Here is a 25,604-nt window from a genome sequence, read left to right on the forward strand (position 1 = left end):
TTAAAAATCACAAAAATTAAGTAAATATTAATCAATTCAAAAAACTATTTCCAACCGTGTAGCTTTTTTTCTCTTTGTTTTTTTTTTTTTTTACAATCAGTAGTGATAAATTACTTTTTTAAATAGTATTTTATATTATAATAGTGGTTATTTTTTAAATATTTTTATTTGAAAATATATAAAAATAATATTTAATATTTATTTTATTTATTTTTAATATCAGTATATTAATATAATAAAATTTTAAATAAAAAATTTTAAATAAAAAAATTTCAAAATTTTATAAAACTTGTTTTTTTTTACAGAAAACTTGAATGATACACGTGATTTGCACGCGCCATTAATCCAAGTCTCTCCCTCCAGAGAAATTATACAAGTGTGTGAGAGAGGTCTATGTCTTCGCCTTCCTCTCCTCACCTGTCCTGCCTCATAGTATTCTTTGCTTAGGGTTTTGATCATGGAAAGACACAGAGGAGACCATCAACGGCATCACGAGCTTCAACATCCCAACTTTAACCAGCACCACCCCGACCAGAACCAATTCAACAACCACAACCACAGCCATTATAATTACGACTCTAATCAGCAGATGAGTGGTGAAGCTAACGAGCCATTTAGTGGTGGATTATTCCGCCCCAATGGCCGCAAAAGAGGCCGATTCCATTCTTCAGGTACTCTTTCACTCATGCAAAGTCACTCTCTTTAATAATTCCAGTATGTTTTGTATCGCTGCTGCCAATCTTTTATGGAATCGGATTTTTTCTGACTGAATTTGTTTTTTTCTTTTTTTTTCCTCTTCAGATTACGGTGATGGTGGTGTTAATGCAAAGCTTTATATCGCACCAATTCCAAGAACAACGACTGAAGAAAATGTAAGTGCTTATTCCATTTCACTCTTCAAAGCCCTTTTGTTTTTGGTTTCTGAATCACAAAAAATGATCGTGTTTGTTGTTCCTGTGCAATAAAGACTAAATTTACTTACACTACATAGGTTCTAAGCAGCAAGAAAATTGCTGGTTTATCAAAAGAATTGCAGTTAGTGTCCCATCTATGCTGCTTATAACTATATATATTTTTTTAAGTTAAGATGCTGCTTCTATTATTCTTATGATCTTTCGGATTTTGATTCTTTGTTAGATCCGCTCTTTGTTTGAAGAACATGGAAGTGTTGTTGAGGTTGTTTTACCCCGGGATAAGCGGACTGGGCAACAACAAGGTACTTGTAATTTTTACGTGGCAGCTTTTACAAATTTTTGTTTGGTATCGATGTCTCTTTTGAGGCTCTGAATGGATCACCAACAGGCTTATGTCATGCTTTTGTTAGTTTGGTGATAAAAAATTTTATGGTCTAGAACTGACTTCTGTTTGATATTTTGAGAAGGATTTTAATTTACAACTTCTTTTTAGAGGAGAGGTTGTGCTACCAATTAGGTCATGTGTTATCTATGATCATGCACAGTTAGAAGAAAACAGCTGGGAAGTTTGAAAAGCATATGTGTGTGTGTGTGTGTTGGCAGTCTAATTTCTAAAACTTTTGTTCCAAATCAAATGCCTGGTGTAAGTAGCTGCTACATAGGCAATCCTCACTGTTAACACTGGGAAAACACAAAAACAAGAATTAAATCTTTGAAAGCTTGGTGTTAGTCTGAGGTGGAATGTTTATTTTTTTGAGTATTGATGAACAATTAGAGTTGCCGGTTTGATTGGTCTCTTGCATGACTAAATGTTTTCAGAATTCCATCTTTCGTGTGATTTTCTTTCAACAAATGTCACTCTTGAGCTATTAGGGGGGCAAATATGGAAGCATACTTGTGGGTGTGGCCAGTGGCACAAAAGTGGGGACTTCTACGTCACCAAATGTTAATGGGTTGCCTTTAGTAAATGATAATCAGTTGTCTGTTAGGATTGATAGGTTATATAGTTAAGTTGATACTCCATTTTAAACAGGAAACTTGTGCAGCCTGGGTCGCCTGTCCTGGAGAAGCTAGTTTTGGTGCCTATGGATGTTTAGAAATTAGAAATTATGTTTTTCTTTTCTTATTGATTTGAAAATATGTACTCTTCAAACTTGAGGATATATGTTGACTGTGTCTTGTTGTTTCATTGTATTTGTGATTTTCATGACTGTTTATTTTTGTTATTGCAATCTCTTGTTGTTTGAATCACTTCCCTTTCTCCTACTCCTGGAATTGTAGTGAAGTTCTTGGGATTTAGATGTTTGCTCTTGGCATTTAGAGAGAAGTAGAAATGCTGTCACAAAACTTGATAGTGCCTGTGCTTTAGTTCAGGTGTTATAGGGTGGGTGGGAAGAAGTTTAAACCTTACTAATCAAGATGGAAACAAGGTTTGAATTTACATCAACAGATACTGTACTTGTTACTGATACAACTATTTGTACAATGCTAGATGGATAGTTTTGCTGACATCTATTGCTGTTATTGTTAGCTATGGGAAATTTATGAGTTTCTGTCATGTTGCTTCACAAGCACCCCAGGAACCTCCAATTATAACTCATGGTGGTCCTCTAGTCCGTCTTCTATCTAGTGGACTGATCTGTGCCTTCTTATGTATATACTAAGCTGCTTTTGCATTAACTTGAGAACTGCTATCTCAATCATGATACTTTTTGTACCTGTAATTATCCCAAGACATGTTTTAAGTAGGGAAAACATAAAAGCATTAAACATTGTAGATTGTCTTTGAGGTTTTTCAGTTTTATTTTTCACTGATCACCACATGTCACTAATTCTAGAAATTCATGTACCTGTGTAAAAGTTTTGACATTAAAAGTAATTTCATGTGCACATTTATTTCTGCAGCATATTGTTTTGTGAAATACGCGACATTTGAGGAAGCTGACAGGGCTATTAGGGCTTTGCATAATCAGCATACGATTCCTGGGGTGAGTTCATCAGTTGATATTCATGATGAATAAGAAGTTCTGCTGCTGTTGGTTAGTTGCAATTTGATATTTCATTGCTCTGCAAATTTTCTTTATTCAGGAAGTGGCTCCATTTAAAGTCAGATATGCTGATGGAGAACGGGAACGCCCAGGTTAGCATTTGATACTCTCATGATTTATGTTAATGGTGTTCTTTTTATGAGTATGCATTTGCTAAATGATACAGAATACTCTCCTCCAGGAGGGGTTTCCAGAAAGATCCAATTAGTTAATTTCTGCTGCAGATGTATGGATATGCAGCACAACTGCTCTTTTTTTCCCTGAATAGCGTCAATTTCTATCTTAACAATCATAAGAAGTTCCGGCCCTTCTGGAAAGATTAGAATTTTATTTAGCTCAAGTGTGCTGCTTCTTGAGGACTAACCATGGTTGAACTAAATGCCCTTAGAGGGCCATGATTATAAATAACTTGTTCAACTTTACTTGAACATACTTCTAGGTAGCAACATGCTGCATTCCCACATGCAATAAATATTGTTTGACATTTGCATCTCTTTCTCATTTTTCTTAAAAAGAGAAATTCGTCTGTTATATGCTTTGGGTTCCACACTGGTAATTTTCCTTGCTTGGAGGGAACATCACTACTAGCTTTGTCTTGCCAATATGCCTCTCAGGTTTTCATGCAGGAAGCTTTTGTCACCTGAAATGTGTATCACGTCTTTCTTTTTCTTGACATTATTTTTTGTTTTGTTGCTCTGTTGTTTAGTTCCCCGTTGTTCCATGGTAGGGGGATTTGTGGACAAGCTCTATGTTGGTTCTATAAACAAGCTGGCTTCAAAACAGGAAATTGAGGAGGTATGAACCAGAGTTGTGGGGCATTCAAGTTATTCCAGCCTTACATTGATAAAATAAATTTTATTTGTCCTACTGCTACTGTGTTTTTTTTATACGCCACTGTGGGCAAGTGACAGCTGCAGATGTATAAGCATTACATTGAAAAGCAGTGTATGCAAATGAATGATATCGGTTTAAAATGTTTCAGAAGGTAAAAACAATGGCTGCGGCTTTCATGCTGCTGTATGTGATTATATGCAGTGCATAGGTAACAGTATCTTTGTACTCTTGGAGATTGCATGTTAATGTAGCTATATTACCTTAAAGTAAATATCATGTGAATGCATGCGTGCATCAACTGCTGGAGTGCATGTACATGACTTTTTCAAAACTTGGCTTTAAACACAATATGTCTTTTCTTTTCTTTTCTTTTCTTTTCCTTTTCTTCTTGTGTTATGATTGTCTATGAATGATTACCATGTCAGATATTTTCTCCATATGGTCATGTGGAAGATGTCTACATTGCACGTGATGAGCTGAAGCAAAGTCGTGGTATGTCCACTCTCTCTTATTCGTCATTCTAGAGCTATTTTATCCCCTGAAATATGTTTATAAGAATCAAAATATCAGAATTTGATGTATGCTATACTGCTTCATATTTTTCCCCAGTAGTGTGATTCACCCACAGATCTCCACAGCTTTATCTAGTGTTATATAATAAACACTCCAATCATTGTTATTTTCCCTCTGGTTTCTATGTGTCATTTACTGGAAAATTGAAATAAGGGGAAAAGCAAAAGGCAAGAACTTCAGTAGAGTCTGATTGTAGGTGCAAATGTTTATCAACCTTGATCTGTGGAAGATCTCATTTGTAGTCCAGAAATAATGCCATGAGCTCCTCGTGTTGCTCTCTTACATTCTCAGTTACTTTTGGTTATTATATGGGAAGATTTAGAGAAAATGCCATGGTCGTATTGGCTGTTAATTTGTGCTGTTTCTGACATGATGATCTTGTGTTTTGTGAAGGATGTGCATTTGTTAAGTTTGCTCACAGAGATATGGCACTGGCAGCAATCAAAGGATTAAATGGAACTCTTACCATGAGAGTAAAGTGATTGATTGCTTAAAGGGATTGATTACCTTTTATGTATCAGAACTCTGATTGTTCATTGAAATCATATTTAATCATTCCTTCTCTTTTCTTGGTCATTTTAGGGGTGTGATCAGCCATTGATTGTTCGTTTTGCAGATCCCAAAAAACCTAAGACTGGAGAATTAAGGTTTTGCATTCTTTTGTCATCCTTTTTACTTGTGTCCTTATACATGTCTTGACGAACTCTTGGATCCATGCTAAAATACTCCTGTGTTCTGCTTTTTATAAGTTGCAAGTCAATCATAAAGTAAATGGTAACGATGAAAGAGACTGGTTTTATATGGTCCGCTGTATGTGGTCTCTTCCTTTTCAAGTTGGCTGTGTTTGGTCTATGATGATGAATCTTCAATGCCACACCGCAACAAAATAATTATGTTTTTTTCTTTTTTATTGTTTTTCTATTTTGGCATAAGTGGAAGACCACCCAGCCATCTGAACAATATAAGACACCTATGGGTTGCCTCATTGTCCTGCTACTTTAACCGGTCTCTTTTTCTCTCTACAGAGGCAGTTTCGCATTTGGTGGTCCAAATTTTGGTCCCTGCTCTCAACAACCAATGATCAGGTGCGTTTCATTTCTTCAATTTCTCTTTCCCTTGTACATTTGCCTTAACTTGCATGCATGAGATTCAGTTTCTGTTTCATGGTCTATTTGCTGTAGGCCAGCACCTGGGTGTTTTTTGCCTAACGCTTCATTTTCTATGCAACAAACCTCAACAACTGGAGTTCCACAAGCTGTTGCCCATGCAGCAAAACAGGAATTTGCATCTCCTCATATCACAGAGCAACCACTTTCTTCAGTAAAGCACTCACCTTCACAGTTGTCTCAGATGCCATTACAGCATATGCAGGCTACAGAGAAATGTTTTCAATCACCTCAACAAGCAATTTTTGATACACATAAACAGACCCAAATTTTAGAGCAGCAGCAGAATCAACAGCTTGCCCTGCAGGAGGTAGCTATCAACATTTATTTAGTTCTCATTCGAGTCACAATTCAAGTCATTTTGTTGCAAGGAGATTTTTAACTCATTAATTGGGTTGTCCTTTCTGAATCAAAATCTGTAGATGGGCTAACCAGTAGTGGAGGATACTCCTTTGTGTCTGTAGTAGAATTATCTCGCTTAGCATATTTATATTCTATCTAACAAGTACTATAGACATTTTCCTGATGTACTATTTACCTCTGAATCTATTTGCATTTATTTTATACTGCTGTGAACTGGTTTTTAGAAATGCAAATGAAAATTGGCAACAGCATGTTTTCCTGCAGCCAACTTGGACTGGAAACATTCAACCAGCTAGTCGTAATTCTGTCACCTCTGCAGTGCCTCCCAGTCCCCAAATCGTGGATCCAGGAGAGTGTGATTGGAGTGAGCATTCCTGCCCAGATGGATACAAGTACTATTATAATTGTATCACCTGTGAAAGTAGAGTAAGTTATCTGCCTTTGTTAACCAGAATGCACTTGCTTTCTTGATTTTGGTACTCAAAAGGTTCTTCTCAGAAGTCAATTCAAGTTACAAACTCAACCTAATTCCATTACCTATCCTGGTTGGATCAGGGTTAAAAAATTGCATCCCATTATAAACTGGCAGTACACAGAATTTTGTTGATGACTGGTTTCATTTTAGGAATGGAATCAATGAGGTCAGTAGACTTCGTGAAGTAATGATGTTTAACTATAGGTATTGCTAATATTTGGTTCTGATATATGTTAATGTCATTTTTTTAATGCAACTAAAAAACCATTGGATGTTTTCATTTTGGATGATTTGATGTTGTGGATTATGCCTAGCTCATCCTTGTCAATTGGATTTGCTTTATGGTCATCCCAACCCTGAGCTTGATCCAAACCAAACCATTGATGATCACTAGTTTTAAATCAGTTGGCAGTTAATGAAATCTTATGACTTGTTCTGAGAAAAAAAAGTCGCAATTTCAGAAGGTGTGATTCAATATATCTGAAATTGACCTGCAGTGGGAGAAGCCTGTGGAGATCACCTTATTTCTGCAACAATTCCAGGAAGAGAAAAGGCTGCATGGTTCAAACCAGCAATCTTCCCTCTCGCCAGTTTGTTCTGCTGAGGAAGTTGATCAAACACAAAAGGTGCTTCTTGAGATGTGTCTCTTGCATTAGAAACTCCAACAATCTTCCCTGTCTATGCCAATCAGTAAACTGTTATACTTGGGTTTATATATTATTACTAGTGCTGTTTTGCATGTTGGATTATTAACCACTAACCAGGCATGAAAATGCTAGAATTCAATGTCTGTCAAGTGTTTCAAGAAATTTAATTGGAATGTCTTCCCTCAATAAATAATGATCTGGAAAGTTGAACTTGCCGTTAGTTTTCAGGACTAATACTCATTGCTTTTAGTCAAGTATCTGTGCATTATGTTGCATATGGTTATGTTCATTTTTTGCTATTGCTGAAGCACTGATGTTAAGTGTAGTCTCCACGAGAATACAAAAGCAACTGCCAATTAATTGCTTCACAATTGTGAATGTATGCGGTTGGATTGGGTCATTTCCATCTCCAAGGAAAGCCATCTTGATCTCATCAGGAAAAAAAAATTCTTTACTTTTTTTTATTTTTTTGATAGCCAAGTCAGGAAAAAAAATTTATCCTTCCTTTTGGGCTTTATATTTCAGAAGTTTCTTATATTGGCAATTCAAAACTGGAAGATTTCCTATCATTGTTTATTCTCATTAAACTATTGAATCGATAGCTTGATGCTTAAAAGCCATGCTATTCTGGATCTCTTGAAGTATCAAAACACTAGGTTTAATTCCCCTAAAACCGAAGAATGCCTTTTGATAGTTGGCAAAGATCAGTGATCATCAGAGCAATCATGAGTGATTGCGTTTATTTTGCATGTGGTTTTATAAGTCTTCTGTTTAGATTTATGAGTATTTCCGTTCCAAGTTCCAAAATTGACAAATTAACCTGGTTAAAGTACTTTGATTAACATTCATGTTGTAAAATTCACCTTGCTTTCTCAGTTTCTGGAATATTCCAAGATTAGACGTGATAATGTTTTTGACTAGCCATCCAATCTGATGAAAGATAGAGTTCTGTCATGGTCTCAAATGAAAGTTTGTTTTCTTTTGTATGTTCTCTCTATGTTATTCATATTAAAGCTTCTTGCTGTACATATCTTTTGGATCATTAACTACCGCTTGCAATTGAGTAGATGGGGAGAATCTTTCTTCATTTCACTTTGCTTGTTTTTGCAGGAACTAGATCGTGTGCAAATACAATCAGAAACAAGTCCTGTTATTGATCCCTCCTGTGTTTAACAGGTATGCAGTGTTAAACTTCCATTTACTGGATCTCTGTAGTATTTTGGGCTGTTAATCTTTTTTGTTTTGTGCAATTATTTCAGGAGATTAGGTTGCTCAAAGTGGCTGTTTGAAGTTATTTCTTTGGTTTTATCTATTCTTCTGAGTTCTGCCTCCCTAATATTGTCAGCCTGACAAGTATTTCCGATAACAGGATTTAGCTGTAAGCTTCATATTTCATGCTTGGAAGGTCTTGGAGGCTCTGGATTTATGGCCTTATTCTGTAGAACTGTGGACCTCTGGTAAGCCAAAATATACTAGAAATATCAGTCATCTATGGCATTTAATATTGGACTGTCTCTAATTTGTGTTCTGGTGTCCTACCAGTTTTGGTAATAATATTTGAAAAGTAAGAGCATTAAGCTGCATATTATGTTTTTCAGCATGTCCTTCTAATTCACTTTTTTTTCCCTGTTTTCTTTTATTTCTTTTCATAGAAGAGTAAAAAGTGGAAAGAAATCTAATCTCTGCAAATTGCGCTAGATTTCTCATGGCTGTGCATGTTCCTCTTGCAGAGTAAATGTAAAAAACATCTTTGAGGCTATCATCTTCCTTTCATTATCCATTCATTTCTCTTGGACCATTTGTGGATGTGCACTTCTGGAAATCAGGCATCTTAAGTAGCATTCCTAGGAGAACTAGTGCAAAGCATAGATGGCATGCATTTGGGTATTTGGTGAATTATTCTTAGTAAATCTTCCAGGAATTACATAATTTAGTTGTTTCTTGCTGAGTTTGTGGCCCACGTTGCTGTGAAGGGCTTTGCTACCTGATATTCTCTCCCTGACTGCAGCAGTGTGCTCTTTTAAAGCTTCAGTACTGAGTCGGTAGGTGTCATCAAGAGTAATGTAATCTTCAATAACATGTAAATCAAAGTGCCTCTATAACTGTACACTTTGCTGTATGAAATGATGAGTTGAGTTGATGGCAAGTTATCATGTGTATGCTTTTAAGGCTCTGATAACGTATAACTATTGATGGAAGGTTGAGGCAAGAAGGTTTATGAAGGTTTCTTGCATCATTCATGAAGGGCCTTTTTTAGCATGACACCGCCAACAAGAACATCCACAAGTTAGCATTTGGTATAGAAGGTGGATGGATATCAGATAGGAGGACAATTGAGAACTTTCAGGGCTCTTCGACTTTCTGCAGCCAACTTTTGCTTTAGGGTAAAATCGTGATTACGTTCATCTGAAAATAGCATGAATTGTGACTGGCAGACATAAAATTCTTTGAAAATGGTTCGGTGCGAGTGACGGCACACCACTATCGGCATCCTGAACAATGATAGCAACACCACGTATTTTCGCCTCTCGTAGCTGCGCCATAATGCCAAGGGATCCAACAGGGAAACAAATATTCCCAGAAAAACAAGATCACGTGCAGAAGCATAGAACCACAGAAAGTGATCAAGCCCCATTGCTTTATTAGGTTCCCTAGCTCACCAGTCTTCAAGGAACCAAACAAATGAATGGCCTGTGCATGGCATAACAATCAAAATCAAAAGGAACAAAAAGGGCATCGCTTAGCAGAGCTAAAATTGGGTATGGACTATGGAGTAGTTAAGATATTCTTCCCCTTTCGTACCCCTCGGTTCATTTTTAGGGACAGCACATTAATTATCTTCACCAAATACTCACGATTGGATTCTCTTTTCCAAGAAAAACAAATAGCTTTGCGGATTCCTAGACAAAAAGGAAAGCTTCTTTAGTAACTGTATCCTCATGAGGAAACCCTAGCACTCGAAAATCTTCACTGCCACACTATCTCTAGAAATCAATGCAAAAACAAATGGTAAAAGACAAACGAGAGGGTAAAAGCATTGAAGGAGAAGTAGACTGTAGACTCCTACTAGCTTACATAGTTTACTCCACATGGTCTTCTATCTCTACATACAACCTAAGGGAGAAAAGGAAAATAAAACAGAGAAGTATGGGAAAACCCAAAAACAAAAAGGGGGGGCTAGAGAACTGGTCCAAGCCAGTAAGAAGCTAGTCCTGAGAATGATGGCTAAAAACCCGTAGTAGATGAAGTGTTAAGAGTTCTTGTGCAACTGCAAGAGAAATCACGGCCGCAACGCAGTCAGCAAGAAATTCCACACCATGAAACCATATCAGTAAAAGGGGCTTTTCATCTACACCTTCTTTAGAAAGGTCAGTTAGGAAAACTACAAAGCAGTGACATATTTCCTCCTCTACTCTTCCTTCAGCATATGGGAGGGGACGAGATCTTGAAGAAGCCCGTGATCCTTAAGTAAAGCAGATCCTGGGCTGGTGTAAAAGCGCTTCTCATATTGTAGATAACTAGCAGCATTTGTAGCACTTCCATTGTAACCAAAACCCAAAGGCGACAAGCTGACAAGAGGGAAAGGCGGTTGTTGTTGACTTTGATGTTGTTGGTAAAGAGAGAGTGTCCTTTGCATTGGCATGGCAAAGGCAGCAGTGGAAGAGAAACCAGAATCAGATGTGGATCCAGTAAAGTTTGGACGTGGCATAACTGGGCTAGGATGGGTGTGTTGACCTTCATAGGTGGTCACAACTACGCTTGGATCACTGAAAGACCTCTCGACTCTCTTCTTGACATTACATGAGGCAGTGGTGCAACGATAGTAACTCCTAAATCAAACACACATGGACAATGCAAACCCATTAAAATTTGGACTAAGATTTATCCAAATCTGCAGTCAAATAGCAAAGAGCGTAAAAGGCTAGAAGAATAGAGTTCGCATTGGAGTTAGTACCTAGGAAAGGGGCTGTTTTTCACAGCCTTTTGGCCGTACTTTCTCCATCTGTACCCATCTTCCAGATGATCAACCTCGCTCTTTGTCATGAATGCGAATCTCGGCTCTCTCTGTCTCTTCTGATTTGTCTTCTTTGGTTTCAACCTGGAAAACAAAGCACAAAACCAACACACAAATTAGAAGAACCGTATAGCCTCTAATTAACCACAATACAAAAAGAAATCCACTTCGATTTTCTTGATCACTAGTCTAAAAGGAGTGTTTGGTTTGTAGCGTTACACCAAACAGACACACAAAAAACCATCTTCTTTTCTCAAATGGGTCTCTCCAAAACATAAGATTGAAGCAAAAATTAATCAAATACCATAAAATACTCAAAACTCACTCTTTCTTGGTCTTTCCTTGCTCCTCTACCTCATTATCAACACCCTTATTAGCAGGTTCATCATTCAAACCCTCACTAGAAGCCGATGAAATAGATGAAGAGTTGGGTGTAGCGGGCTGATTCAACACCTCTGGTGGTGAATCCACCACCTCTGTAGCCACTTGAGCACTCGGAGTCTGCACGGATGGTATTTGTACCTGTATCATATCAAGCAAAGAAGGACTAAAGTCTTGCACACCCAGTAGCTCCATAAACCCTAAAGAGCTCTTATCATCAACAAAGTCAAAACCCTGCATAAATGGATAACTAGTTTGAACATGATCAGTAGTAGAACTAAATGTTGAAGATCCAACAAAATTCTCAACCTTGACAGCTTCCTTCCTCTCCATAACTCAAAATCGAAACACCAAAATCTTCATAAAAATAAAAGAGAAAACAGTAGTGTGGGATTCCTCTTCTCTTCTAGAGCCTGACAGCAGTGTAGGGTAGGGTTGATCTGATTTTTTTTTATGGTAGGTGAACAAGTGAGCCCAGAGAGAAAAGGAGTGTTTTTGGGGTGTGAAAGAAAAGCTGGGATTTGTTGGGGTTGGAGAATATAATGGTGAGGTTTTTACGCTTTGGATGGATGAGTGAGATGGCAAAATGGAAGATAATATTGACCGGCAAGTTTTTGTACGGATTTAGAACAGAACCGGTCGTCAAATTCAACGCAGGAGCATGTAATCTTTGGTGTCGTGAACCGACAAACAAAGTAGTCGAGGCTTTCATACTTAGATTTTATCGTAACCGGTTTCGAAATGTGAACGGGGTCGAGCAACCCCGTGAGATGCTAGTTACGGCTCCCTCGTGTTAGCATAAACAAATATGCATGTGAACGGGGATGAATCTTTCTTTTTTTTCTTTTTTCTTTTTCTTTTTCTTTTTCTTTTTTCTTTTTTCTTTTCAATTTTTTTCTCGCTTTCTTTTCTTGAAAAAGGCAAGAATGGATGGAGTACTTCTTTTTTGTTAGTTAGTGATGTTTTCTGATTGGCACTATTTTATTTCCATGCTTATATATATAATGGTTAAAGGAGTATTTAAGATCTGATGTTTTTTAAAATAATTTTTTATTTAAAAATATATCAAAATAAAATAAAAATTCAGATTTTTTTTAACATTAATATATTAAAATAATTAAAAAAACACTAAGAAATTATAATTTATTGTTTTTTCAAGATGAAATAACTTGTGAAAAAATGAAAATAAAAACAGTTACCACCATCATTACTATATAGAATCTATCAGCATGTTTGATTTAACTATAGATCGAGGAGAGGTCAGGTCAGAAAAAGGAGATATGAATGTTAGTTGAGATTTACATTTTTGTTTAATTAAAGGGTGTGGTAGGCCTTCTTTTCTCAATATAGTAAATTAAAAGGAACCACTGTCTTCAAAGATATACTTGTTAACTGTATACTGTGGATCGATGCTAATGTTTTATTTATTTATTTAATAAATCCACCATCTCGTGTTCTATTTGATTAATCCACCAAGATATAAGCTATACATTCACTTTATGTTTTAATTTAATTGCTTGATAAACAATTGAACCGCATCAGCTGCCATGGAAGCTGAAAATTCTTTAGTTGGGGAAACAAAAACTTCTGCTCGAGGTCCTCAGAAGGGAATAAGAACTCGCTCGCACGGAGTGGATTTTTTCAGAGTAAAACCGACTGCATGGGAGATAATAAATAATGGCCGAAGGTCCTACGTGGATGTGTCAGCAAGCGAAGAACCTGATGTAACTTCTTTATTTTTAATTCCCCTGAGCCTGAGCCTGATCATTGCTATGAAGAAAATATAATAAAATCAGAATAAAAAGGTGTGAGAAATGAGACTGTGATGCTTATGGTTGCATGCTTCATGGGCAAGGGCCGGTGATAGCGGCTGCTTTTTCATTCTTTCTGCAGAGAATTATGAAAATCACCAAAGCATGAACAAGATGAAGAAGAAGAAACAAATAAAGAGCCAAAAAGATCACAACTCTCTTTTTTTGACAACTTCTTGATCTATCATGCTGATCAGGAAAAAGTAAGTGCACGTGTGGTGGATGGTGAAACCCTGAGAGGACCGCACGCTAACATAATTTGCGTGTACTCCCAACTCACCTCTGCATGCTTCAATTATTTGGTTTCTCACCTTTTATATATATATATATATATATATATATATATATATATATATATATATATATATATATATATATTGCTTAATCTATCCATCTATCCATCTAACTTGTCTTTTCACGTCATTTCTGGTGTCTTTTACATTCATTAATTTCTCTCTTTTTTTAATAGAAATTATATATAGTTTACAAGACGTTGGAAGTTAAATTTGGATGTGCATATATCTTGTTATTAAAATCTGTAAAATTAATTAAGATATGTTCAAATTATTTTAAATATTTATATTAATAAAATATATATATATATATACCGGTGAAGGCGTTACTAATTGTTTTTCTTGTAAGAAAAAAATTAAAATTGTACAATTATCACGTGTACTATGTATAAAACTGTAAAATGCATGCATTTCATGGAAGAAAAATAAAAAAAGAAAGATCTAAACGTGTTTTGGAGTATACCATAGGAATAACTTTACTATAATTCTTTTTCAAGATTTGATCGGAAGATCTCTAACTTTTATATAGTGATAAAGGTTATTAAATAAAAATTTACTTAGAAATATATTAAAATAATATATAATATCAAAGAATTATCTCAACCTAATAACTTTAGTTATTATATAAGATATCAGAATATGATTTATATTATTTTTTAACATACCCCTTCAAGTAAAAACCCTATAAGTTTAAAACTTGTGCATGTTCACATTATTTTGTGCTTAATTTTTATCAAATAAATAGGGATAGTAAAATTTGAACTCATGATTGCCTGGTTATCAAGATTCTAATATCATATTAAAGAATTATTTTTACTCAATAATTTATATTATTAAATAAAATTTATATTATTTTTTAAAACAGATGTAATTATCTTTTTATATGTTTATAGCCTATAGCCTTTTCATTCGATGAAGAGAAAGGAATGAGGGAACAAATAAAAAAGAGATGATTATAATAATAATCCACGAAATCTTTCTTTTCTTGTAACCAAATTAGGCCACGATACACGGCCCGGTGTCTATCAATTTTCCCCAGGCCGCTGGCCATTCTTTATCGTACACGTGCTTCTCATTTAGCGGGCCCTGCAAAATCCACCGGCATGATTCACGCGTTTAATCCAACGGTGCATCACAGATGTTTTTTTTACCTGACATCACCACTCACCAGCAAGGATGGTAATAGACACTGTTGGAATTTGAATGTATTTATATATACACACACGGGACCATTGACACCCGCTACGCTGCGGTTTGTATATTTAAAAAATTTGAACATAAAATAAAATATTTATATATTATAAATGTTTTTTTAAACGGATAAAAAAACTAAACAGTGTAAGTTATAGGTTTAAAAATAACCTGAATGACCCATTAACATGTCATAACTCATATTATCAAACTATAATAATTTTATACAAAGTAAATCAAAATAAATTATGAAATATAATTTTCAATTAATTGAAAGTTAAATGATAAAATTAAAAAAAATCAATTAAAAATTTTTTAAAAAAATTACCCGAGTTAACCTAGCAAACTCACAACCTGTGTTATAAGACCAAGATAACCATATAGAAAGTAAATTAAAATAAATCATGAAATTTAATTTTCAATTAGTTCATTATTGAAGGATGAGATTAGAAAAATAAATTAATTTTTTTAAAAAAAAGCATAAAAACAACCTAACTCAATTTATCAATCTTATAATTCGGGTCATGAGAGCGAAATAATCTCATAAAAAATAACATAATTTAACCTAAGTTAACCTGTCAAATTTACAATCTGTCAAATCCACAATTTTAATTAAGAGACTAAAATAATTTTATAAAAAAAAATTAAAATAAATTATAAACTCAGTTTTTAATTAAATATGTTAGATTCATTGTTCAAAAATTCAATGTAGATATTCAAATGAGTTCGAATCAATATCAATCGTATGCTTCTTATTAATTATTTTTTAGATTTTATTTTGAAAAATAAAATAAAAGTCATGATATATAAAAAATAATAAAAATATATTCACTTATAATTTTTCTTTCTATTTACATCTATTTTTTTTTTTTTCAAAATGAATTGGGAGAGCAACCAATAGAAAACCATGATGACCCTCAATTTCCTGTGCCTGCGAACACATACGTGGCCTTATCTGCGCCGCAAGGATCGGATTAATCACCGTCAAAAAGAGAATCATATGTAAATCCAATCCCTCCCTCACCACAAACAAAGTATAATTATTATATACTTGTAAATACGGGAAAACTATTTTCAGGAATGAAAAAAGGAAAGTTTGTCAATAAATTTTCATATAAATAGACGCATACACAAAGATTTAGAATATTTTAATTTTTTTAATAGGTATATTTTCTGTTAGTTTTCCAGACTAAATTCTTATAAAATTTAGCCAAATAGTGTCATTGTTATCAAAACTTGTTTAATTTAATAAGTTAATATTTAAAATATATAGTGTAATCGTCTTAATTCAAACCAAGTTAATTTTGTTTAACTCAATTTGAATATAATAGAATCAATTTTTTTGAGATGTTTGAGAGTTTAATAATAATTATTTTTTAAAATATTTTTAATATTAGTATTAAAAATAATAATAATAACAAAATTTTAAATAAAAACAAAATTTCAATTTTTTTTTTTAGAAGTATACTTAGAATACAATTCCAAAAGCTCTCCTTTTAATTTTTCATTAAAAATAAAAAATTAATTAACTCAATGACGTGATAGATGACTTGATTTGTACTCCTTACAGAGTCGACAAGATGATAATTATGATTAATAAATTCATAAAATATAATATTATTTCGGCCTTTAAATGATAACACACGAATATATCTAATTTAATCCAAGTTAATGATCATACACAAATATGTGTAAATTCTTGAAAAATCAAAAGGAGAAGTGAATCTAATAAATTATTCATGGATCACGCTTTCGGATGCGAACAAAAAAACAATCAGCATGATTACACATGATGATGATGATGAGTATACTTTTTAAAATAAACTATGTGCTCTTTATTAGTTATTTTTCCATGATTTTTTCTTTTTAAAATTATTCATGGATTATGGATTTTTTTTCAAATAATTTTTTTTTATCCGAGCCAGCTTACGCGCATCACAACTAATCTCGGGATCCACTGAACACCCTACAAGCCTAGTAAACAGGTAAGACACCACAGGAACGACAAGCATGCACGCTGAATCACAAATCCAGATGACAGAAACAAGAAAATTTTGCCTCTATCACTAGGCCAGAAGGCACAGTGTTTTTCCAAATAATTTTAATAAATCTAATCCCAAGGTTTAAACTAAAAAAATACCTCCTTAGTTACCACAACAATCCTTTAAAATAAACATATGTTAAATTAATTAGAGTTAAACTCACCAAAATACCATATTATATTATATAATCACGAAACACTATGCCGCTTTGCTTCAAAAAAAATCAAGGACATAGAGATAATAGGCGAGTGTTTTGACTAGTGTTGCTTCTTGGATGCTTTTGGGAGCTCAAAAAGAGACAAAGAATACGCAAATTTGAATTAAATATTCCATCCAATGAAGTGATCTTGTTTTGTCGTGCAATGTCACCATCCTCCACCCCTACCCTCATCTACTTGTCTGTGGTCACCGGGCTCCGCTAGCTGCTCATCGTTACTGTTCTGGCTTATCCTCTGCTGACTAGATTTTATACATAGATAGATCGATCGTACGCTCTGTTCTGCCAGTGGAGTTAGATTTTTTCCATTATAAAAAAAATATTTAAGTGAGGACAGTGTCTTTAAATAAGTAATGTCTTTCAAAATATGATACACGGTCATTGATTCAAATCAATTTAATAATTTTAGTTAATTTAATAGTATTATAAAAAAATTAATAAAAATAAAAAAAAACAATGATTAATAAAAAAATAAATGTGTATCAATATTGTAAAAACATATCTTCTAAATATTTTTAAAAGGTCTTGAAGATCTTATTTGATAATAAAATAAAAATTGAATAAGAATAATATAACCTTATAAAGAGAAAAATAAAAGAAATCTGAAGCTCAATTACAAGTAAAGCAAATGTTGAATGACAAATTAAAAAAATAATTAAAAAGAATAAAAAAACAAACTCGAGTAAGGGTGTCAAATTCACGGCCTGTTCGTGAGACTAGGATAACCCAAGCAAAAAAATCAAATAAAACAATGCAGATCAACTTTCAAGCAAATTAAATCATGAAAGGCGAAACTAAAAAAAAGATAATTTTAAAAAAATGTCGAAGGAAACACTAAGTCAACCTCGGTTAACTTAACTAATTTACGACTTGAAATATGAGATCAGGGTAAAAAAAAGTGAAAAAAAATCACGAATCTCAAGTCCTAATAACATAATGTCAATGAATAAAATTGAAAAAAAAATCATTCTTTTAAAAAATAACATAAAAAATATCAAAGTTAAATTGAGCTAATACTCAAAACTCCTGAGCAGGGTTATAAACTACCCCATAGAAGGCAAACACAAAAAAAATCAAGAAGCAAAATTCATAATCAACTAAAATTAAAAAATAAAACAAATAGCAATCAAAATAACGAGGATCAAATTTAGTATAAAAACTAAATGAAAGCAAATAATAAGGGATTAAATTGAAAAACAAAATAAATCAAGAAAATAATAAAAAGTAAAAAAGAAATAGCAATCAAAATAATGAGGAACAAGCTTAATAAGAAAATTTAATGAAATAAAAATTTGAGAGACCAAACTAAATGAAATAAAATTTGAGGGACAAAATTGAAAAAAAAATCAACTTAAAAAAGCATTAGAAGCAAAATAAAAAAAATCAAAAAAATAAAGATCAAAATTGATACAAATACAAACTGATAGGACACATTTAACTTTTGAAAAGGATTGCATGAAATTCAAGGTGAGGAGGAGAGAAAAGGATGGAAAAAAAAATCCTCTTGAACCCAACCGTTGTTCCATCATATACTCATGCCTGACCATTGTGAAAAAGATGACGTAATGCTTCCAGTGCCACCATAGACCCTCGAGAGACGCTTCATGCACCACCCAAAAAGTGTAGGTGCGTGTGTAACACTCGCTAGCAACTCTAATTTTTTTTTAATTATTTTTATATTTGTGAAAAGATTGAATTGTCACTCATTCAAATTGATTATAACTAAAAAAACCATGATGAAAATATAAAAAAACTCATCGATGTTAGTTTTACTTTCTTCTTCATTTTTTGCTTTTAAGGATAATGTAGCGATGTTATTGTGCAATCAAAGCATTAAAGTTTGAAAAGCCCTTGGACTACAATTTTTTAAGAGTATTTAAGTTATTTCCCTGTACATCTAAGATGTTAAAGGGTTGATTTGTCCTTGATTGATAAGATAATGATAAATGGACCTTATAGAAAAGACTGTTTTGCCTCCAATAACTAGTTATTGATTTTGTTTGAGAATGACAAAATGGTCAATTCACTATTTGAATTTACAGTGAATTGTGTCTTGGTGCACAATAAAAGACTAATCTCTTTTAGCTTTTTTTTTAAAAAAAATTTATATGCCTCTTGGTAAAAACTTTGATTATTTTTTGTTAAATTAATTATTTATTTCTTCATTTCTTTGAAGTTATATGTGTGTGTGTGAAAAGAGATAGAATGATTCTATGGATCAGAAAAAAAATCCATATACATCATTTGATGGGACATATATTGTTAACTATATAAATGGTTCACGCTTTGCCACGAGTCAGGACAAAAAAATTTTAACTTAAAAAAATAATATTGAAACATTGTTAGTGAGTTTTAAAGAAAAAAACAATCTGTGACTCAAGTTATAGACCCCACTGGGTCCAATAAGATAATTTCATTTAAATATATGATGACAAAAAAAAAAAGCAATGATCGTAAAGGAACCAAATTTAAAAAGAAAAAGTGATAACGATGACCTCCAAAAAAATAACACTTATCAAAAGAGAGAAAAACATGAAACTCAATTCCAAGACAACCCAATGTTAAAGGATAGAAACAAAAAAAAGAAAATCATAAAAAAGCAACCCAAGTTAGCATTGCAAACTTGTGATCTAGGTCATAAGGTTGAGCTAATCTCATAGAAAACAAATAACAATAATAATGATTGATAATTCTTAACAATCCAAATACAAAATGATTAAATCGAGAAAAATAATAAAAAAAAAAGAACCCTAAAAAAAATAAAACACTAGTAAATCCAGGTATGACCACTGAAACCTCATCAGTTGGACCGTGCAAACATGATAACCTCCTAGAAGAAAAAATGAAAAAAATCATGAATTCCAATTCTAAAAAAAATGTTGAAGGGTGTAGGTGAAGAAATATTCAATGTTAAAAAAACTACACAAAAAAAGAAGATTTGAATTAACTTGGGCAAACCTACCAAGCACGTGATCTGAATCATAAGATTAAGATAATCTCATAGAAAACAAAAGGCAAAAAAAATCATGAAGCTCAATCTTCAACAAACCCAATGTTAAATGATGAAATCAAAAAAAAAAATCGATATCAGAAAAAGATAAAAAAAAAGACTAATGTTAATTCGAGTTAACTTTCTTACGCGTGATCCAAGTTTATGAGACTAAGATCACCACATTGAAAGATTTTACAAAGCCCGATCCCTTAATCAATCTAATGTTGAGGGATAAAATTGAATTTTTTTTTAAAAAAAAGATCTAAAGAAAAAAAATTGCAATTACAAATATAAGGACCAGATTTAACATGAAAATAAAATGAAACAGAATGTTGAGGGATGAGATTGAAAAACAAATTTAATTAAGAAAAGGATGAAAAAAACAAATAGCAATAAAAAGAATGAGAATCAAATTTGATATAAAAATAAAATGAAACCAAATGCTAAATAATGAAATTGAAATAACAAATCAATAAAAAAAGAAGATTCAAAACAAAATAAAAAGCAACCAAAAAAATAAAAATCAAATTTGATATAATAAACAAATGACAGGATACCTTTCAAAATTTGCAAGCCAACATGATTCCCAATGAGAGGAAAGAGAAAATAGGAAGAAGAAAAAAAGCTCGCCAAAGCTCAACCGTCGTGCCACCATTAACACATGCCACACCACTAGAAAAAGCATGTCATGTTGCTTTTAACATCGTTGTGGAAGCCGCCATTTGGTTGGTAAGAGAACTTGACGATCCGTCTAAAGACTAAGAAAGTTTCTCACTCAATGATGCGTGTGTTGCAAGTGCCAACCTGTTTTTCTTGTCGGTTTACCTAGTCCCTAACTTGTTTTAGTTTCAATTTTGGTCCTTTACCACTTAATTATTTTAAATTAGCTGAGTTTTATTTTATTTTGTAAAATTAAGCATCAACCAAACACCAAAAATTTCTCTCGATATTGTAAGATCCCCATATCAAGACAATCAAAACAAACTACAAAGTCAAATCCTAAATGATTCCAACGCAAAGGGATCAAAATGAAAATAAAAAGGTTGTGAGATCGAAATAAAAAAAGTACATGAACTCCTCTCTTGACCGTGTAAATTTGTCCTTGATTTTGAAAAAAGAGAATTGAACATTTCTTGAAGCTTTAAATATGGTCCCTTAAAGCTCTAATTATTGTAAATTAATTCAATCAGATTTTATTTTGCAAAACTAAAAATTAATCAAACAGCATAACATTTTCTTGACATCACGAGATCCATATACATACACATAGAAAATAAATTACCAAGACTAATAACAAATCAAAGCAATTTTAAAGGACCAAACTCGAAGATAAAGAAGTGCTTCATTGTCCAAATGAGGTGCTTCCCCATATATATAAATCCCCCATTAGGCTCCTTCTTTTAACTCTTCATTTCTAATCCTTATTAATTACCGCATTATGTTTTTCTTGGAAACATCTTTAATTTTAGTTATTGTTTCTGAGATTTAATAATCAGAAAATAAAAGTACGAAAATCTCACAAAAACCCGAGATTTAATTTATTTTATAGTGAAAACAGTGCAACCTTTAGAATTAAAAAATAAAAATAGTGAAAGTTGCTATATTGAGTACAGCTCAACCTTCACACATGTAAAACAAAATCGTGAAGGTTGCGATGCTGGGTGCAGGACAACCTTCACAGCAACCTTCATAATTTTTTAATGACTTAAAAGCAATCCATTTTTATATATGAACACTCTCCATTATTGGAGGGATCGAGCTAATAATCGGTGTAGCTGCTGTTTGGCCTTGATTTATCTTGTTTTCTTTATTAAGATTTATGAACCCCCCGAATCGCTGCTTTAATCCAAAACAAACTAGCTTGATGCTATCCCTTCCATGACAGACAAATGTTAGCAAATCTCTTTTTCTGTAGCAGGGTTAGAGCTTCTGGAAGTTTGACATTATTGAGGCACTTTCTTGGATATATATATCTATGCTCGTGAATGAGCAACTTTTTAGCCGAACAATCCATCTGTGAAACATCGATCTTGGACTTATCTGGACTTTTCAAAGCAAAGTTGGGATGGGAGCTGCACATGGGCCGGGAGGTCAAAGGAAGAACCCTAGGTTTGAGCATGTTCAACAACATGACATTTGTATATATTTCTTGGAGGACCATGGAATTGGTCAAATGTATATAAAACTAGGAGACGGGTCCAAATTTAATGCTCGCACCAATCGTCTCCATCATTCTATATTGGACGCCATCCTTTTTTTAAGTGAATCCCTTTGGGTCTCTATTTGTGATAGTTTGAGAATGAGGCGATAACGTGTTTGAGAGGGAGGTTATAATTGTTTTTCTAAGTGATATTTATTTGAAAATATATTAAAATAATATATATATTTTTTAAAAATTATATTTTATATAAATGCATCAAAATGATCTAAAAATATTAAAAAAATATTTATTTAAAATAAATAAAATAAAATAAAATAAATTCAAACTTTTTTCATAATATTTTTAAAATATAAAAACAAACATGGTTTATTGGATGTTTGCAAATTGAACCCGAGGTATCTTCTGCAGAGGAAAAAGCCAAGCACATGCCTCTTATCTTACAAGGGCTCGTTTGATTTACACGCCCACTGTACAAGTGCATATGATTAGTCAGGATCCTTTTAGTTTTCTCAATCTTCGGAGATCCAAATTCGGAACGTGGAGTATTGGATTTGAACGTCATGTCTGCACAAAAATTGAAAACTAAATCAGCAAGCTTGTAATTGAGAGAACTTGGGATAAGATAATTTTGAAGTAATAAGCTGTGAAAGGAAAATCACTGGAAAATCAAGGCAATCAACCTGGAAGAAGAAAAGAAAAATAAAAAAAGCCCCGTTATCAGCACGGTATCCGAATTTCACAAGGTGTAAATTCCAGAAAGAATGCTCGAGGACATTGGCCCATAAACTGGTAATGCATTTTTCACTGGAAATATACACAAGCTCGAGGACATTGGCTTCTATTCTTCGTCAGGGTGCAGACCAAATTTGTCTGTCCATTTTCACACTTGATTTAGTTTTTCATCAAACCATGAACACGTACTGTCAATTTCATCATCATCATCATCGAAGCCGCACGCCTCCTGAACAGTCCATTTCATCCACACACTGACTGTTCTTGAAAAACTCTTGTGATTACAACACATCGGTTTCAATTTTTAATCATCATTATTCATGAAAGCCATCGTTGGATATGAACCAGTACAGAGCAGTACCGTCACGTAAATTCTTTCGTTTCATATCATAATATGGTTGATTAGGAAACTCATCATATCTCAAAGGAGGCATTACAGGCTTACAGCTAAGGTAATGCCCCCACTTTGATGCAATATGGAATAGGATAATGTTGCAAAATCTTGAAACAAGACAGCTGCTGATATCACGTGACAACGATCGTGTTAACCATCCTTGCCACGACGCTTCAGTCTCGGCCTGGCCAGCATGTCTTTTCCAGGCCGGATGGTCTCCTGGACCCACCATGTTTTTCTTTAGCTAATTTTTTTCTTTTCATTTTCCGCCAGAATGGGTGTGGGGTTCGAAATCAAGATATCTAGCCTAAGCTAGGGTATCTCTTAATGCACAAATGATTTATTAATAAATAATTGTTATTGATTATTAAGTAATAAAACTAAAACGGAATAGGGATAATCATTGTTCGTTTACAATTATACTAAAACATTGCGTTTTAAATTATAGTAAAAGACAATATTAAAAATGAGAAGACCAAAAAATAAAATAAGGAGAAAATGCATTGCGAATCTTAAAAGATTTTTAGAATTTTCATTTGATCGAAAAGTTTATTTTATTTATTTTTTAGTTCTTGAATTAAAAAAAATCATTGAAAAATAAAAATAATTGATCTTTGTGTTAAAATGTTCCATTCGATAAGAAAAGTTTCATAATGATGATTTTTTTTTCTATAAACATGCTAAAAAAATAGATTCAGGTCTGTTTAGATTTTCTTGATTCGATTTATTTTTGTATTTTAGTGGTTTGGGATTCATTGGGGCTAGTAGGTTGCTAATGGAGGTTTTTTTGGTGTTTTTAAGTGAAAATAGGTAGGAAATGAATTTCTATGCCAAACTCCCTCGATTTTCTAGCCATCACGGTGGTGGTGATAAAACTCTAAACAACAACCTAGGAGGTGGTAGGTTGCTTGTCACTAAAAGCGACCTTTCACCTTTAAAAAACAAAAAAACAAACAAATGATGTATCGTCTACTATTTAGAAAATAAACATACATGAGCTTGAGTTTTTGTTCTTAAGGCTAGGCATGTGAGGTTGACCCATCATTGTTTGATATCTTTTTTAATTTTAATTGATTTTTTAATCAAATATTAATTAATGCTTTTCCTATTTTTATGTATTTTTCACTTTGCATTATTTTTTTTAAATTTAGGTTTCAATTAATTCTTTCTCTGATCTTTTAAATTTTCTTGTACTCATTTTTTAAATTGTAGTTGTTTCTAAAATTATTTTGTATTTTTATAATTTTGATTATCTTTTAAATTGATATTAATTTTTATATGTGATATAAATAAATTACATTTGCATGATGTATTCATAAAATAAAAATTAGTCAACCAAGATAAAAAAAATCATATAAATTAAAACAAATCATAGTTAAATATTTGATAAAGATTGACTTTGTAGCTTTTAAATGGTATTAACAACTCTTTCTTAATTTATTAGTTTGTTAACTTTTTAATTTAAATTTAGATTAATATCCTCTTTCTCTCATTTTTTTAAATTTTTTAGTTCATCTTTTTTAAACTTTAGTTATTTTTTATAATTATTTTGCATTTTTATAATTTTAAAAGAGATCTCTTCTTTTATATTTAATATAAATAGAATTTATTTGCATGTTCTATTTATAAAATTATAGATTATTTGTTCTTGATAAGAAAAAACAACCCCTAAAATAAAAAAAATAAAATCACATAAATTAAAAAGAAATAATTGGGTCTAAATATATGCATACTCAATTATATTTTGCTTTTAAAAAAATTAACTTTTTATTTAAGTATTTAATTAGCATTAACAACTCTTTCATAATTTATTGATTTATATATATTTTTATTTATTTTATTAAGCGCAAATAGCATCTTTGTGTGTTTTCAATTAAAAAAAATCATAATATAATAAAACCTATTTATAAAATTGATACATTTTTTTACTATATGAAAAATTAACTTGAAATCCTAATTGTAGCATAAATAACATATTTATATAAAAAAGTATGTTTGCATTTCTGAATTAAAAAATTCTTGATATTTTTTATATACCATTAACATATTATTTTATTATTATTTAAATTAACTTGAAATTCTATCACAGACGTAATGCAAGTGATAAAACTAGTTCTCTACAAAATAAACAGTGAATCGATGGGCATTAAACAACATTATTTTGACCATTTATGTTTTAAGAAACTTATGTTATGGTCCTCAATTACTCATATTGTTTGGTTTTAAGAAAGGCATGTTATGATCCTGTAATAATTCATATAGGCAATTTTGATTATTTTATAAAAATCTTTGAAATTACCAAAAATGCTCTTTTCCATCCCCTTCATGAGAGAGAAGCTATTGACTCTCTTGAAA

General features: G+C 32.5%; 2 protein-coding genes across 9 annotated transcripts; one reads left to right on the forward strand and one right to left on the reverse strand.

Annotated features, from left to right (window-relative positions):
* The first annotated feature begins 356 nt into the window (after positions 1-356).
* Positions 357-9,166, forward strand: LOC133692333 (flowering time control protein FCA). 7 transcript variants are annotated; one of them, XR_009841871.1, is made up of 16 exons: positions 357-671; positions 802-872; positions 1,138-1,216; positions 2,820-2,902; positions 3,003-3,054; positions 3,690-3,757; positions 4,222-4,288; positions 4,763-4,842; positions 4,952-5,016; positions 5,395-5,454; positions 5,551-5,845; positions 6,148-6,324; positions 6,871-6,999; positions 8,131-8,196; positions 8,280-8,477; positions 8,751-9,166. XR_009841871.1 is itself a non-coding variant. In XM_062113199.1 (15 exons), the coding sequence occupies exons 1-14, from the start codon at positions 458-460 to the stop codon at positions 8,191-8,193; spliced, it is 1,524 nt and encodes a 507-aa protein (XP_061969183.1). In that variant the 5' UTR covers positions 358-457; the 3' UTR covers positions 8,194-8,196; positions 8,280-9,166. The 7 variants fall into 7 exon arrangements, 3 of the variants coding, with proteins under 3 accessions (XP_061969185.1, XP_061969183.1, XP_061969184.1); XR_009841868.1 differs by having other exon boundaries at positions 358-671; positions 3,669-3,757; XR_009841869.1 differs by having other exon boundaries at positions 358-671; positions 3,669-3,757; positions 8,390-8,477.
* An 864-nt stretch (positions 9,167-10,030) lies between these two features.
* Positions 10,031-12,086, reverse strand: LOC133692335 (WRKY transcription factor 23-like). Of its 2 annotated transcripts, XM_062113203.1 has the most exons (4): positions 11,726-12,085; positions 11,361-11,557; positions 10,976-11,119; positions 10,031-10,850 (listed from the first exon to the last, which is right to left on the reverse strand). In XM_062113203.1, exons 1-4 carry the CDS (start codon positions 11,747-11,749, stop codon positions 10,430-10,432), a joined length of 786 nt encoding a protein of 261 aa, XP_061969187.1. In that variant the 5' UTR covers positions 11,750-12,085; the 3' UTR covers positions 10,031-10,429. The 2 variants fall into 2 exon arrangements, with proteins under 2 accessions (XP_061969187.1, XP_061969186.1); XM_062113202.1 differs by having other exon boundaries at positions 11,361-12,086.
* Between the last annotated feature and the right edge of the window lie 13,518 nt (positions 12,087-25,604).

This window comes from Populus nigra, chromosome 4 (assembly GCF_951802175.1).
Source record: "Populus nigra chromosome 4, ddPopNigr1.1, whole genome shotgun sequence".
Classification (NCBI taxonomy): Eukaryota; Viridiplantae; Streptophyta; class Magnoliopsida; order Malpighiales; family Salicaceae; genus Populus; species Populus nigra.

What these genes read in the sequence shown, in the direction of transcription:
- LOC133692333 (XM_062113199.1), top strand. Translation starts at nt 458, where the DNA reads ATGGAAAGACACAGAGGAGACCATCAACGGCATCACGAGCTTCAACAT. An exon ending in GAACAACGACTGAAGAAAAT is followed by an intron (nt 873 to 1,137) that starts GTAAGTGCTTAT and finishes ATTCTTTGTTAG; the next exon opens with ATCCGCTCTTTGTTTGAAGA. An exon ending in ATGGAACTCTTACCATGAGA is followed by an intron (nt 4,843 to 4,951) that starts GTAAAGTGATTG and finishes TGGTCATTTTAG; the next exon opens with GGGTGTGATCAGCCATTGAT.
- LOC133692335 (XM_062113202.1), bottom strand. Translation starts at nt 11,749, where the DNA reads ATGGAGAGGAAGGAAGCTGTCAAGGTTGAGAATTTTGTTGGATCTTCA. An exon ending in CAAGGAAAGACCAAGAAAGA is followed by an intron (nt 11,120 to 11,360) that starts GTGAGTTTTGAG and finishes TTTGTTTTCCAG; the next exon opens with GTTGAAACCAAAGAAGACAA. An exon ending in AAAAACAGCCCCTTTCCTAG is followed by an intron (nt 10,851 to 10,975) that starts GTACTAACTCCA and finishes TGTTTGATTTAG; the next exon opens with GAGTTACTATCGTTGCACCA.